A 12,872-nucleotide genomic window follows, 5' to 3' on the forward strand; every position below is an offset into this window, starting at 1 on the left:
GCGCCCATTAGGAATGAGTGTGTGCCAGTGGTTGAGAGGGGAAACTGAGGTAGCAGCAGGCAAGGGTGTGGCAGAGGCGGGGCTGGCAGGGCTGCCTCCTTCCCCAACTCCTGTCCCATGCCCCCTCCCCACCACCACACCCCCCCTCCACCACTCACCCCCTCCACCCCAGCCCAGCACCAAAGGTACAGGGGCCCCGGGGGTGCGGCCCGCCCTGCCGTCCTCACTAAGTAGGTTAGGAGCCTGGCGGGGCTGGACGGCCCCATAAATCACGGCCTCCTGTTGGCAGCTTACGTTGCACTTTCCCTTCCTTGGCAGGCGGGGCAGGCCTCCTGGGGACCCTCCTGCAGGGGCCTGGGTGGGGGAGCAAAGTGGGAGGAAATAATTAGAACTGACGCCTCCCAGAGGAAAGCAGCTCCAGGGCAGGGCTGAGCCACACTCAGTTATCTGCCCAGCTCCCTGGGGGCCTCGGGCCCAGGCCAAGGAGGGGCCTCCAGAGGGCTCAGCAGAGGCCCGGCCTAGTCCAGGAGGCCAGAGAAGGTGCTCTCCTGCAGGCAAGGGAGGGGCCTGGAGGGGGCCCAGGCCCGGCTCCAAACAGCCCCGGGGCGTTGCAGAGTGTCTGTTCCCCATTCCATCTCACAGCTAAAACTTCCCCCCTCAAAGCCCTCCTCCCCTTGTCCCCCCCCCCCCCCCGCCCCCCGAGTTCTCCCTATATTAGCCCAACAAGAACAGGCCTCAGGAACGTGCACAGAGCACGCTAGCACACGTGGGATCCATTTAGCAGGGACTGTAACGTGCACCACACCCACGTGACCACCACCGGGGCAGGAAGCAGAACGGAACCGCCCCAGCCTCTTGCGCCAGCTCGACCGCCCCTCTTCCCTCTGGAGGGGGAGTCACAGCCAGAGATACCGTGTGGAGACGTGTTTGATTCTCATGGCTCGGGGTGCGTGGGGGTGCCAATTGACAGCTAGAAGGCCGAGGCCTGGACGCTCGCTGCTCATTGCCCCGCAGCGCCCAGGGCAGCTCCCTGGCGAATGATCTCGGCCGGATGCCAGCAGTGTGGAGCTTGAAAAGCCCTGCCCTGGTGGTAACCGTGGCGCCGCTTCTGGAAGGCGCGTTTCTTAGCTTCTCGGACTTTCCCATCCGCACATGGGTCCGAGACGCTGGGGTTCCTTTTGCCCGTCTCTAACGCCAAACCGGTGGAACCGCCCTGTGCCTTGCGCTGTCACCCAGCGCTGCGTCTGCTGTGAGATGGCAGCAGCAGTCACGCTGTTTCGTTGCTGTTGAGTATTCCCCCGTGCGGCGTGATTCGCTTATTCATCCTCCCGGTGACCAGCATTTGGAGTGTCTCCGCTTTATTTTTTTATTTTTAATATATTTTATTGATTTTTTTTACAGAGAAAAAGGGAGGGGGACAGAGAGCTAGAAACATCGATGGGAGAGAAACATCCATCGGCTGCCTCCTGCACACCTCCCACCGGGGATGTGCCCGCAACCACCTGCCCTTGATGGGAATCGAACCTGGGATCTTTCAGTCTGCAGGCCGACACTCTGTGCACTGAGCCAAACCAGTTAGGGCTGGAGTGACTCCACTTTTGCATCACCACACTCCCCACACCTGGGCATGACCGTCCCCGGGTGTAAAGCCAGAAACACAGTGTTTGGATCGTAGAGTGTGCACTGGCTGGGCTCCCGAGGTGTGGCCGGGTGGTGACTGGATGATGCTGTGATGGTTGTACCAGCAGCAGATGCTCTGTGGTCTTGTCAGCACTTGATGCCGGCGGCTCTTTCATTTGGCCGACCTTTTGTGTGTGGAATGGAATCCCATGGGGACTTCGCTTTACATTAGTCCTGTAATTAATGAAACAGAACCTTTGGGGACTAGACTGAGCCACAGAAAGTTGTCATTTATGTAAGTCAAAAGGATCTAAATATTAGATATTAGATTCCCAATGCACGAAGATTCGTGCAAAAATGGGCCTTCCTTCCCCCAGCTGCCGGCACTGCCTTCACTCAGGCCAAAGCCGCCTTTCCACCTTCCCATGCTGCCCAGAGTCCCAGAGAGGCTGGGGGCACTGGGCGCCTGTGTATGCAAATTAACCGGCCATCTTTGTTGGGTTAATTTGTATACTCGCTCCTGATTGGCTGGTGGTCATCACGAAGTTACCGTCCATTTGCATCTTACTCTTTTATTAGTGTAGATAGTTGAATCTGACTTGCTAGATTGTTGATTTCTTCTTATCCAACTTCCTCAGCTCTCCAGAATTTGATTCACCTGACCATCTGGCCTGCTCCTTCCCCATTTCCTTTCCTTCCTTTCTCCCTTCCATTCATTGCTTTACTTAGTTGTCATTTAATGAGCAACTATTATGTGCCAGGCACAGAGTCAGCATCAAGCTTGACTGTGAGCTGCCTTCCCAGAGCTCACAGAGCACCAGGCCCGTGGCCGTGCTGTGCCCTCGGCTTGGTGCACCTGCAATGCTCTCCCTCCACCATCTCCTCTGCCTGCCAGCTCCTTCCGGTCCCTGGTGCCCACTCCAGGGAGTCAGTGCCCGGCCACACTGGTCCCTGATGGCCCTTCGAAAGCCACATGTAATGAGAATGGGAGCTGTGACCACACAGAGCACAGAGGCCAGCTCCCGCAGGACCCAGTGCGGCTCAGCTGCGCACGCCTTCATCAGCAAACACTTCCTGAGCCCACCCTAGGCCTGGACCGTACTGGGAGTTGGAAATGCCACAGGGACCAACGTTCCTGTCCTCAAGGGGCTCACATATGGATGTGGGGGACGTGGACAGGGAGATTATTAATAACTGAAACCAGGGGTTTGTCAAGTAGTGAAAACGGGGGGGGAAGGGGGAGACTAGGTAAGGGCCATCACAGGTACCAGGGAAGGGCATTTATTATTATTATTATATTATTATTATTATTGATTTTTTTACAGGGAGGAAGGGAGAGGGATAGAGAGTTAGAAACATCAATCAGCTGCCTCCTGCACACTCTCCACTGGGGATGTGCCCGCAACTAAGGTGCATGCCCTTGATCAAAATTGAACCTGGGACCCTTCTGTCCGCAGGCTGACGTTCTATCCACTGAGCCAAACCGGGTAGGGTGAGGAAGGGGCATTTTAAACAGACGGTCAGAAAGGGCATCAGGAAAGTGATATATGAACTAAGCCACAACGGAGAAGAGAGAGGGAATCAGGTGGGACATGGGGAAGAGCATTTCAGGCAGCGGGGACGGCCTGTGCAAAGGCCCTGAGGTGAGGACATCCAAGGCGGCAGGATGCACACAGTGAGGGGGAGAGTGAGAGAAGGTGAGGGCAGGGGGATGACTAGGCAGATCCATCGTGCGGGCCTTTGGGGTGGACTTCAGTTTCTACCTGCAGGGAGGTGGGAGCCACAGAGGGTTCCAAGCAGAGAAGGTCCCAGACCGGACTCCAGTGCTCACAGTCACCCTCTGGTGGCGGTCCTCTGTAATTATCAGCCCTTTCAACCAGAATCTGATGGGAGTTCCCCCTGCACTTAACTGTGCCTACACAGTCACAATCCTCACAACAGCGGCACAGCAGAGACGTGCTGACGTGGGGCCTGAAGAGGACCCAGGAGGCGGCAGGACATTGTCCAGGCAGATACCACCTGGCCTTGGCAAATTAAAACGGTGCCCTTCCCATTGGTCAGCAAACCAGCCTAACGGAGTGATTTTGTTAGGGCTTTGCTGCCACCTGCTGGAAGGTTTCTTCCACAGCATACAAATCTACACCGAGACCAGGTGGGAGGGGCCCTTGTCAGGCTGCACGGGGCACCTGGGTTGCTTCCTGTGGGTGGAGACTTTTCCTTGGGGGCTTTGCGGGAGCAAGCCGTGACCCCTGGCCCCTTGCCTTTACCCCCTGCAGGTGCTGCGATATTTCGACTACGTTTTCACAGGCGTCTTTACCTTTGAGATGGTGATCAAGGTGAGTGCCCAGGGATTCGGCTCCCTCAGGAATAGCGCCCTGGCACAGGCAGGGGGTTCGACATGCTGTGAGATTGAGGAGCAGCAAGGCCGGTGTGACAGGAAAGACTGAATGAGCAGAGAAGAGAAAGCCGGGGTGGGAGGGAGCCAGGAGAACTAGGATCCGGTGATTGCACTGGCCCAGATGGTGATGCTGGGGCCAGGGAAGGGTGGAAGCGGATGCTGTAACAAGACGTGGGCAGGTGTTTGGAAGGCAGAACCCACAAGGATGGCGGTGGGTCCAGTGTGGGGGTGTACAACAGAGGAGTCCAGGGCGACCCTGAGGTTTGGGCCTAAGAACCAGCCGAGTGGACGCTACCTCTCGGGAGGGGCCAGCTCTCCCGGGCTGGGGGCTTCTCACTGCTCCCGAGGCCCCCTGGCCTCTGCCCCTTCCCTCCAGGAGGAAGTGCCCCTGGGAGGGCGGGGAGGAGGGGCCTGAGCACGTCTCTTCTGCCCCCCAGATGATCGACCTGGGGCTCGTCCTGCACCAGGGTGCCTACTTCCGCGACCTCTGGAACATCCTGGACTTCATAGTGGTCAGTGGGGCCCTGGTGGCCTTTGCCTTCACGTAAGTCCCTTCTCGAGGCCTCGCCCGCCTCTCCGGGCCGCGCGGTGGGTCCGGGGACGTGGTCTCATGGTGCAGAGACGGGCGCGGGCTCTGGGCCGTGGGCGGCGCGCATGCCCCTGGGGAGCGCTTCGGTTGGCTTCTGCATGCCGTCCGCGTGGAGGAAGGAGGAGAGGGGACCCCCGGCACCCCTCCTGCTCCTCAGTCACGGCCCCGCTCCGCTGCTTTCCGTAGACTAGCCCCGCCCGGACATCTCATCCTCCTCCTGCTCCGTGAACTCCCCCCAAGCCGCTGTCTCTGTGGGGAGCCCCGGGAAGCAGATAGATGTGCACGAGGGTTCTGGGCCCACCCTGTCCGAAGCCCCCCCCCCCCCCCGCCCGAGCTGTAGACCTGGCGACTCCCCTTGTGTGTCTGTCCCGTCTCCGGGGAGGGCCATGCCTCACGGGCAGCTCCCGACAGCACCCAGGGCTGAGCTGCTGGCTCCGGGGCCCTGGCAGCAATCTTGGCAGCACATTCCTCAGGCTGTAGGCTGTTCATCGGGGTGAAGAGGCCTCACCGGCCCCCAATCCAGAAGGGAATCTTCTTGGGGGTCCCCGTCTGTGCCCATCACAGCGGATCGTGCCCAGAAAAGAGGCTCGGGGGCCTGCCTCCCCCACAGGGGCCCATGGGGGGCTGCCTTCTGGCTCCCCTCCCAGCGGATCTGCAGAGGGAGCGCCCATTTCTAACTTAAGGACTGAAGGGTCTGCTCTCAGGTTCTCCCTGGGAATGCAGGAAGGTCACGTGTGGAAGAGCAAGCTCGCCCCAGAGCTGCCGAGGCCTCTGAGCTGGTGCAGTGTGCTCCCTGAGGGCCAGGAGGCTGATTGCACTCCTGACTCTGGCCAGGCCTCCCCACCCCCTTTTCTCTTTATCTTCTTCTGCTTTCTCCTCATCTTTCTATCTGCTCTCTCTATTTCCACACTCGTTCCTTTTCCCCCTCTTTCTTTCCTCCCTCCTCCCCTCCCTCCTTTTCTTCTTCCCTCTTTTTTAAATAATTCTTTGTTAGAGCCATGGAAGAGAATTATTTTAAAAATCAAGAAGTTTGGCCACACTATTAAGATGTTCTGTAGGTAATGATGATGGTGATGATGATGATGATGATAAAGTAAAATGCACGGCGAATGGGGGAATGAGCACAAATAAGACAAGTTGATGGCCTTAATATGCATAAAGCAATTGCAAATCAATAAGAAACACTAACTCTTGATAGATAAATGGGCAAAGGATTCAAACGGGAATTAGTACAAACCAGATACAGTTTGTTTCCCATCGTTAGTTTCTTGGGCGAGCAGGGGGTGGGTTGTTAAAGATAGTACGCAGGATATGTGAGAGTGCAGTAAGATACACTCTTCCCTCCCTCCCTCCCTCCCTCCATCAGCTATTCGAGTGGCTCCGGTGAGGTGTCAGGCAGGCCCTTGGTAGGCCCTGAAAACGTCTAAATTCTGAAGGATTTAAGCCTAACCATTTGACTGCCCTCAACCTGGAGAGAATCCTTCTCAAGTCCCCTTCCCCTTTTCCCTCTCTCTGGCTCCCTCTCTTGCTTCCTCTCTCTCTGTTTCTTTCCCTCCCTCTCTCTCTTTTTCTGTCTCCTCTCTCTCTCTCTCTCTCTCTCTCCCCTTTGTATTCCCTTTTCTCCATTCCTCCCATTTTCTATCTTTTCTCTCTGTTTATTGTTCTCTCAATCTCTCTCCCCCGCCCCCGTCCATCCCTCCTCTCTCTCCTTCTCCTCCCACCTCTCTTCCTCCTCTTCCTCCCCCCACCCTGGCCTAACCACCTGCCGAGCCTGGGTGTGGCCGGAGAAGGCAGACTCCCCTCCACATGCTCTGGCCACGGGAGACCCTCCCCTCCTTGTCCTGACTGGGAAGTGGTCTTCGTGGCGGGGGAGGCCGCTCAGGCAGCACCCATCCCCCTCCTCACGCCCCCGGGTGTCCTGCCCAGCAGCTCCAGGCTCCGTTCGGTGTCAGGAAGGGGTGGGGGACCGTCAGTCACACCCATCTGCTCACACACAGCCCTGGTCGCCAGCTGTGCCCCGGTAGCGGGCTCTGTCCTGCGTGGCCACCCCTGGGCTGTGGGCAGACCAGAAGTGACGTCTGATCAGCTCACCGGGCACTTCCTCCCGGGGCTCCGGGGAAGCTGGCATGCTTCCGCTCTGAGGAGGAGGCCTCTGTCCCCCTCCGTCCCTGAGGGGGACCCTCACCGTCCCCGTCCGGGGAAGGGGCGGCCTCCCACAGACCCGGAAACCGACCTCTCTGCCAGGGAGCCTGCGCCGGGACGGGCTGTCGTTTGCAATATGCAGTTTCGGGGTCCCCGGGCCCATACGGAGGCTCCCCTCTCAGCCAGCCTCCTCTGCCAAAACCAAGTTCTTTTCCCACCAAAAGCCAACGCGGGATAAGTCTTTGTGCTGCAGGAGAATCTGCCACAGGGCGGGGAGCGGGGTTTTATTGTTTGAGTTTTCTTTCCCGGTGTAGTCAGACAAAGACATTCTAGGTGAGCCTGCAGACATTTGGCAACACATTTGTAGAGTCGACCTGCTAGTTTATGACCTTGAAAATACCCTTTTTAAAAAATAATAATAATAATCCCTCTGCAAGGAAGGGGTCCAGACTGAGCCGAGGCCATCCTATGAGCCTCAGTGGGCTCGTTGCTTCACAAGAACTGACGGGGCCGGGGAAGGGGGGAGGGAGGGGGTGTTAAGGTTTTGCCAGTGGAATCCTGACAGATGCCAGGGACTCTCGGGGGTACTGAGAGAGCGGACAGTTACGGAAGCACCTGTACGTGATGGGCATAGGGATGGGAGAGCTGGTCCCTGAGACCCCAACCCAGACCTGCCCGCCCACCTCACTGCCAAAAACCCATCTGCTGTTGCCACTCCTCCTCCACATCAGGGCTGCAGGCCCAGCACAGCTGGCCCAGCACCTTGATCAAGCCACTCCTGCACGCCCATGGGGCCAGATTGTCAGGAAGCTAGCGAAGGAGCCCCCAAGGGGCTCCTTTTTACCCCAGAAAAGCTTTAGAATCCTCCCACTGGCTGCAGGTTTCCGACGTTTCCTGCCCAAGAAGGTGTCTCGCTCTATGAGGACTTAGTTTGCTGTCTCTCTTCTTACCAGATAGATCACGCCCTTTTGGCGGGAGTGGGGTCTGCTCCGAGGACCTCAGCCCGAGTACCCAGCCCCAGAGTCCTTGTTCTTTTCTTCCTCGTCTTTTTACTTGCTTCCTGTGTCCCGGCTGCCTCTCTCCTCAGAGACGAGGCTGAGACCCGCCCCCCCCCAACCCCCCCCCCCCCGCCCCCGCAAGTATTCGATGAACCTTATTGTTTTAGGAAAAGGTTCCTGCAGGTGTCTGCTTGCTCTCTAGATGTTCAAGTCCCTTAGCCTCTTTGTTAAGGCGACCAGACGGCCTGCTTTTGGCGGGACAGTCCCGATTTGTAACAATCTGCCCCAGGTCCCACAGTGTTTTTAAAAAGTCCCAATAAAATCAGGACTTTTTTTTTTAAACACCGCGGGACAAATGGTTACAAATCGGGACGTCTGGTCACCTTACTCTTTGTGCCTCAGTTTCCCCCCTAAAACCAAGAATCTCGACTTGGCAATAACGACAGCAACCGGCCTCCCTGTGTGTCATCTTCATCACCACGCCCTGTGGGAGCTCTCCCCGCTCCCATTTTGCAGAGGAGGAAACGGAGGCCCAGAAGGAAATGAGTCTCACAAGATCGCTAGTTGGGGTTTACTGTCCGATTCGGGATTGCTGCCCGCCTCCCAGCCCCGATCGCAGAGGCTTTCAGAGGTTGGCACGATCCGTGGGTGGCCCAGCCCGCCGGGGTCCCCGGAGGCCCCCACAGGCCCGGGAACCCCGGGGTGGAGGCGGGAGACTGCCCCCTCCCTGTGGAAAGGAACCTTGCTGCTCCGCCCCTCCGGGCGGAAGCAAGGATTCCGCTCGGTGTGTGACCGTGGCCCCGTCTCCGTGTGCACACAGTCCCTGTGGCCCTCCAGGGGACGTGCCGAAGCTCCCTGACAGCCCCCACCCTCTGCATCTCGCCCGGACATCCTCGTGTGCGACCTGCTCCATCCATGACCGTGTGCCATGTCCATGCGACCACGTTAACGCTCCATCTCATGAGCCATCACGCTCTGTAACATCATGCTCTGTGCCCACGCATAGAGGCGGGCCACTGACCTTTCTCAGCAGCTGGCAGATCATGGCCCTGCCCTCACTGCCAAGAGTCCCGTCTGGTGCTGCCACTCCCCCCCTCGGGGCAGCCCAGCACAACTGGCGGAGCACCTTGATCAAGCCGCTCCTGCATGCCAAGGCGCCAGCCTGCCAGGAAGCCAAAGAAGGAGCACTCAGACTGCCACTCTTAATCCTCCTCCAAACGGCCTCCTTCCCCCGCCTTGAAGGCGTTGTTTTTCTTGCTTACGATGAAACAGAAAGAAGGTCAGGGGGCAAGATTTTCACACCTGGGTTTAAATCTCAGTCTGCTGCTTCCCCCTGGAGGGCCGGGGGCAAGTCATGCTCCCTCCCGGGGCCTCGGCTTCCTCGTCTGGAAAATGGGCATACGGGCCAGCTCCCTGCCGGTGGACGCAGAGACATTAGGAGAGTCACAGGTCACACTTACAGCCGGCGTGTTTAGTAAAAATCTCGGCCAATGAGTGGCTCCTTCCTGATCTATAAAGGAGTCTGCAGGGTTCTGAGGGCGCAGTCCTTCCCAGATACTTTGAGATTTGAGAACCTCTGAGCTCGTGGAGCGGGTGAGGGGAGAAGAAACCCAACGGGAGCACTTGCAGGCGTTTAAGCTCTTTTTTTTTCTTTTTTCTTTTTTTGATATATATTTTATTGATTTTTTACAGAGAGGAAGGAAGAGGGATAGAGGACGGAAGAAGGATAGTTAGAAACATCGGTGAGAGAGAAACATCGACCAGTTGCCTTCTGCACACCCTCTACTGGGGATGTGCCCGCAACCAAGGTACATGCCCTTGAGCAGAATCAAACCCGGGACCTTTCAGTCCGCAGACCGATGCTCTATCCACTGAGCCAAACGGGTTTTGGCTTTTTTTTCTTTTTAATAGCACTCAGTTCCAAAGGGGTTATGGGTGGGAAGTTCCGTAGAGGATCTGGTTGGCCGTGGGGTCCCCCACGCCCCAATCTGTGGCGGCCGGTTTCTCTCAGCCTGCTCCGCAGTCCCGGTGGGCGGCCGCAGGAGCCCGGGCTGCTGAGTTGTACCAGGGCTCAGCTCCAGGCCCGCGTTTCCTCAGAGGACTGAGTGGCCCTCCATGTCATCCCGTGACGTGGGGGACAAAGCACCAGGGTCCCCGACGCCCGTTTTACAGACGAGGATGCTAATGAGAGCAGAGCTGGGATCTAAACCCAGGACACACACACACACACACACATACACACACACATACACACGCTGGGATCTAAACCCAGGACACACACACACACACACACGCTGGGATCTAAACCCAGGACACACACACACACACACACATACACACGCTGGGATCTAAACCCAGGACACACACACACACACGCACACACACCACTGCTCCAACGATGGCGACCTGGAAGGCATTCTGAGGCCTCCCGGCACCAGAGCCTCTGGAGAAAGGCTGCTTCTCCAGCTCTTGGCAGTGACCTCCGGTGGCAAACTCGCCTTGGTCACCGACGACCTCCTGGCTGCCCTGCTCCTCGGAAATGTGGCTTCTGGGTGCCCTCGGGCAGTGCCAGGGGCCCCCAGGCACAGGGGGCCGGGCGGGGGGCCCCCTGATGGAAGGACGGACATCAGCCAGAGCCGCGGGCCTGAGGCCGCCCCCTGGTGCTCGGGCGGGGCCGGGATCTCAGGCGTGTGTGCGTGTATGTGCGTGTTCTGTGTTCTCTCTTCTGAGGCCGCTTACGATCTGTCTCTCCCTCTGACGCCACCTCACCAGGAGCAGTACACGGTAAAGTGTCTCTCTTTCTCTCTCTCTCTCTCTCTCTCTCTCTCTCTCTCTCTCTCTCGTCTGCCTCTCGTCCTCCGTGCTCTGGTGCAGCCGCGTTGGTTCTGGGCCCGTGCCCGTGGCCTGTGTCCGTGCTGCTGTCCTGTCGCTTGCGGGGGCCAGAGACCCCCTCAGCCTGCTCCCTGCAGAGGAGGGACCTGAGGGGTCTTGGCCGCTGCGTCCCACCATGACCACCGTTAGCCCCGCTCCCGGCGGGGGCCAGGAAGGGGGGTGGGGGCCCCCCGAGGTCCGATGGTGGCACGCCATCTGGCCCGGGCGGGAGTTCCCAGGGGAGAAGGGGGAGCAGCCCGGACAGCGAGCCCCTCCCCCTGCGTGTCTTCACGTCCGGCACGGGCCCCGCCTGGCCGCGCTCCCTGAGGACGAACGCCTTGCTCAGCCGCCCCGGGTCCCCGCGGCCAGGGACAGGCGCCTCGGCCACAGGACGGCTCTCGGCCTGACCAGGGGCGGAGTGTCTCCTGGAAGAGGGGCCCCATGAGGGCCACGGAGGCCTTTCCGATGAGCGGGTGTGCCCCAGCCTGAACCACTCAGCACTGCCGTGGGCCACGGCCTGGAGGCAGTAATGGGGACTTCGGTTTTAAGAGAGAAAGCACGTGGTCCGGCCGATGTGGCTCCGTGGTTGAGCGTGGACCCAGGAGCCAGGAGGTCACTGGTTTGGCTCCATCAAGGGCACATGCCCAGGTGGCGGGCCCGATCCCCAGTAGGGGGCATGCAGGAGGCAGCCAATCGATGATTCTCTCTCATCAGTAATGTTTCTGTCTCTCTCTCTCTCTCTCTCTCTCTCTCTGTAAAATCCATAAGAACGTTTAAAAAGAGAGAGAGAGAGAGGAACACATGTCCAGGCTGCTGGGTGCTGGGCATGAGAGATGCCCAGATCTCTTTATTCCCCGAAAAACAAGGGAGGGAGCTCTCAACACGCCAGTGGTGTGAAGAGTGACGTTTCTGCACCCGGACGTGCAGGCTCCCCGTGGTGGGGGTCCTTGGGGAAGCTCCACGATAGGGAGATGGTTGCTAGGAGACTGGCACCCCCCCCCCCTCCCCCCAAGGAGCTCTGATCGGAATCCATATGTGTCCCGAGAACACAGGCCAGATGTATGCTGGGCAAGGAGACAAAAAAAAAAAAAGACGAAATGGGACACAGAGGAGGACAGATCGCAGCTCACACCTTTGAGGCGCGTTCCTCTACCACCAAAAGCAGGGAGGGCAAGATGGCTCTGAGACAGCCCTGGGGCCTGGCCAAACCCAGAGGCGGCGGGGGAGGGGCGTTGGCCCTGACCTGCAGGGCTCCCCGGTCCTGTGGCTGGAGAAGTGCAGGGAGGGGTTCCCAGCGGCAGGAACAGCATGTGCAAAAGCAGACAGAGGCGGGAGTGTGGGAGGGGGTGGGGCGTGCAGCACTGGGAATGCCGAGGGTGAGGTAAGTGGGACTAGACTTCAGAGAGCCTCGAACCCCACACTTGTAGGAATTCAGAGGCTCGGGGGGTATTCTGAGCAGGAGAGGGAGGTGGTCATTGGCTTGGACCACTGAGTGCGGGGAAGATGGCAGAAGAGAGAGAGACGGGGAGCGGGGGGAAGGTGGGAGATGGGTAATGGGGTCCAGCCTACGCCGGGGGCCAGGGACAGATGGTGGGGATGTGGAGGAGGGCGGCCCCCTGGGGTGGGGATGGAGGACAGGAAGTGGGGCGTGGCCCGCAGGCTTCTGGCTCGGGCGACTGGGTGGTGGTGTGCACCATTCACAAGCCTTTGATGGCCGCACCCGAGTCCACACTGCTGAGACTCCCACCCAGTGCACCCGACCCTGGACTCGGGGAATATCGGGGGTGGGGGGTGGGTTTAAGGGCCGCCTTAAGCATTTCCTAAGTCCTGTTGGGAGGGTGAAAAAAATCTTATTTTCTGAGAGCTTGCCAAGGCCACCTCCAAAGAGAGCTCGGGGCAGCTGGCTCCCCTGTGCGGGGTCTGAGGGCCACCCCAGGCGGCTGCTCAGGTCCGGGCAGATGGCCTGACCCAGAACCACAAAGGCCATCTGCTCCCTGGCCCCCCAGCTCCCCGGCGTGGGCAGGGCTGTGCCAGGCTCGGCCCGGGCCCCGGGGTGGGCTCGTGGGGAGCTGCGGGCCACCCACCGCCCGGCCTGACCTCCGCCCCCTCTCTCCCCTCCTCCCGCCCTCGCCTCCCTCCACAGTGGCAATAGCAAAGGAAAGGACATCAACACGATCAAATCTCTCCGGGTGCTGCGGGTGCTCCGACCTCTTAAAACCATCAAGCGGTTGCCAAAGCTCAAGGTGAGATGGGC

General features: G+C 59.0%; 1 protein-coding gene across 17 annotated transcripts in view; it reads left to right on the top strand.

Annotated features, from left to right (window-relative positions):
* CACNA1A (calcium voltage-gated channel subunit alpha1 A) overlaps positions 1–12,872 on the top strand; it is a 316,764-nt gene that overhangs the window by 253,474 nt on the left and 50,418 nt on the right. For 12 of the 17 annotated variants that reach the window (XM_045576057.1, XM_045576056.1, XM_045576055.1 and 9 more), the window contains 4 exons: positions 3,897–3,956; positions 4,456–4,562; positions 10,520–10,531; positions 12,762–12,861. In XM_045576057.1, the coding sequence (XP_045432013.1) occupies positions 3,897–3,956; positions 4,456–4,562; positions 10,520–10,531; positions 12,762–12,861 (279 nt within the window). The remainder of the gene's footprint in view (positions 1–3,896; positions 3,957–4,455; positions 4,563–10,519; positions 10,532–12,761; positions 12,862–12,872) is intronic. The other 5 variants (XM_045576048.1, XM_036422804.2, XM_036422805.2 and 2 more) reach the window with 1 other exon arrangement.

Source organism: Pipistrellus kuhlii, unplaced genomic scaffold (genome assembly GCF_014108245.1).
Source record: "Pipistrellus kuhlii isolate mPipKuh1 unplaced genomic scaffold, mPipKuh1.p scaffold_m20_p_73, whole genome shotgun sequence".
Classification (NCBI taxonomy): Eukaryota; Metazoa; Chordata; class Mammalia; order Chiroptera; family Vespertilionidae; genus Pipistrellus; species Pipistrellus kuhlii.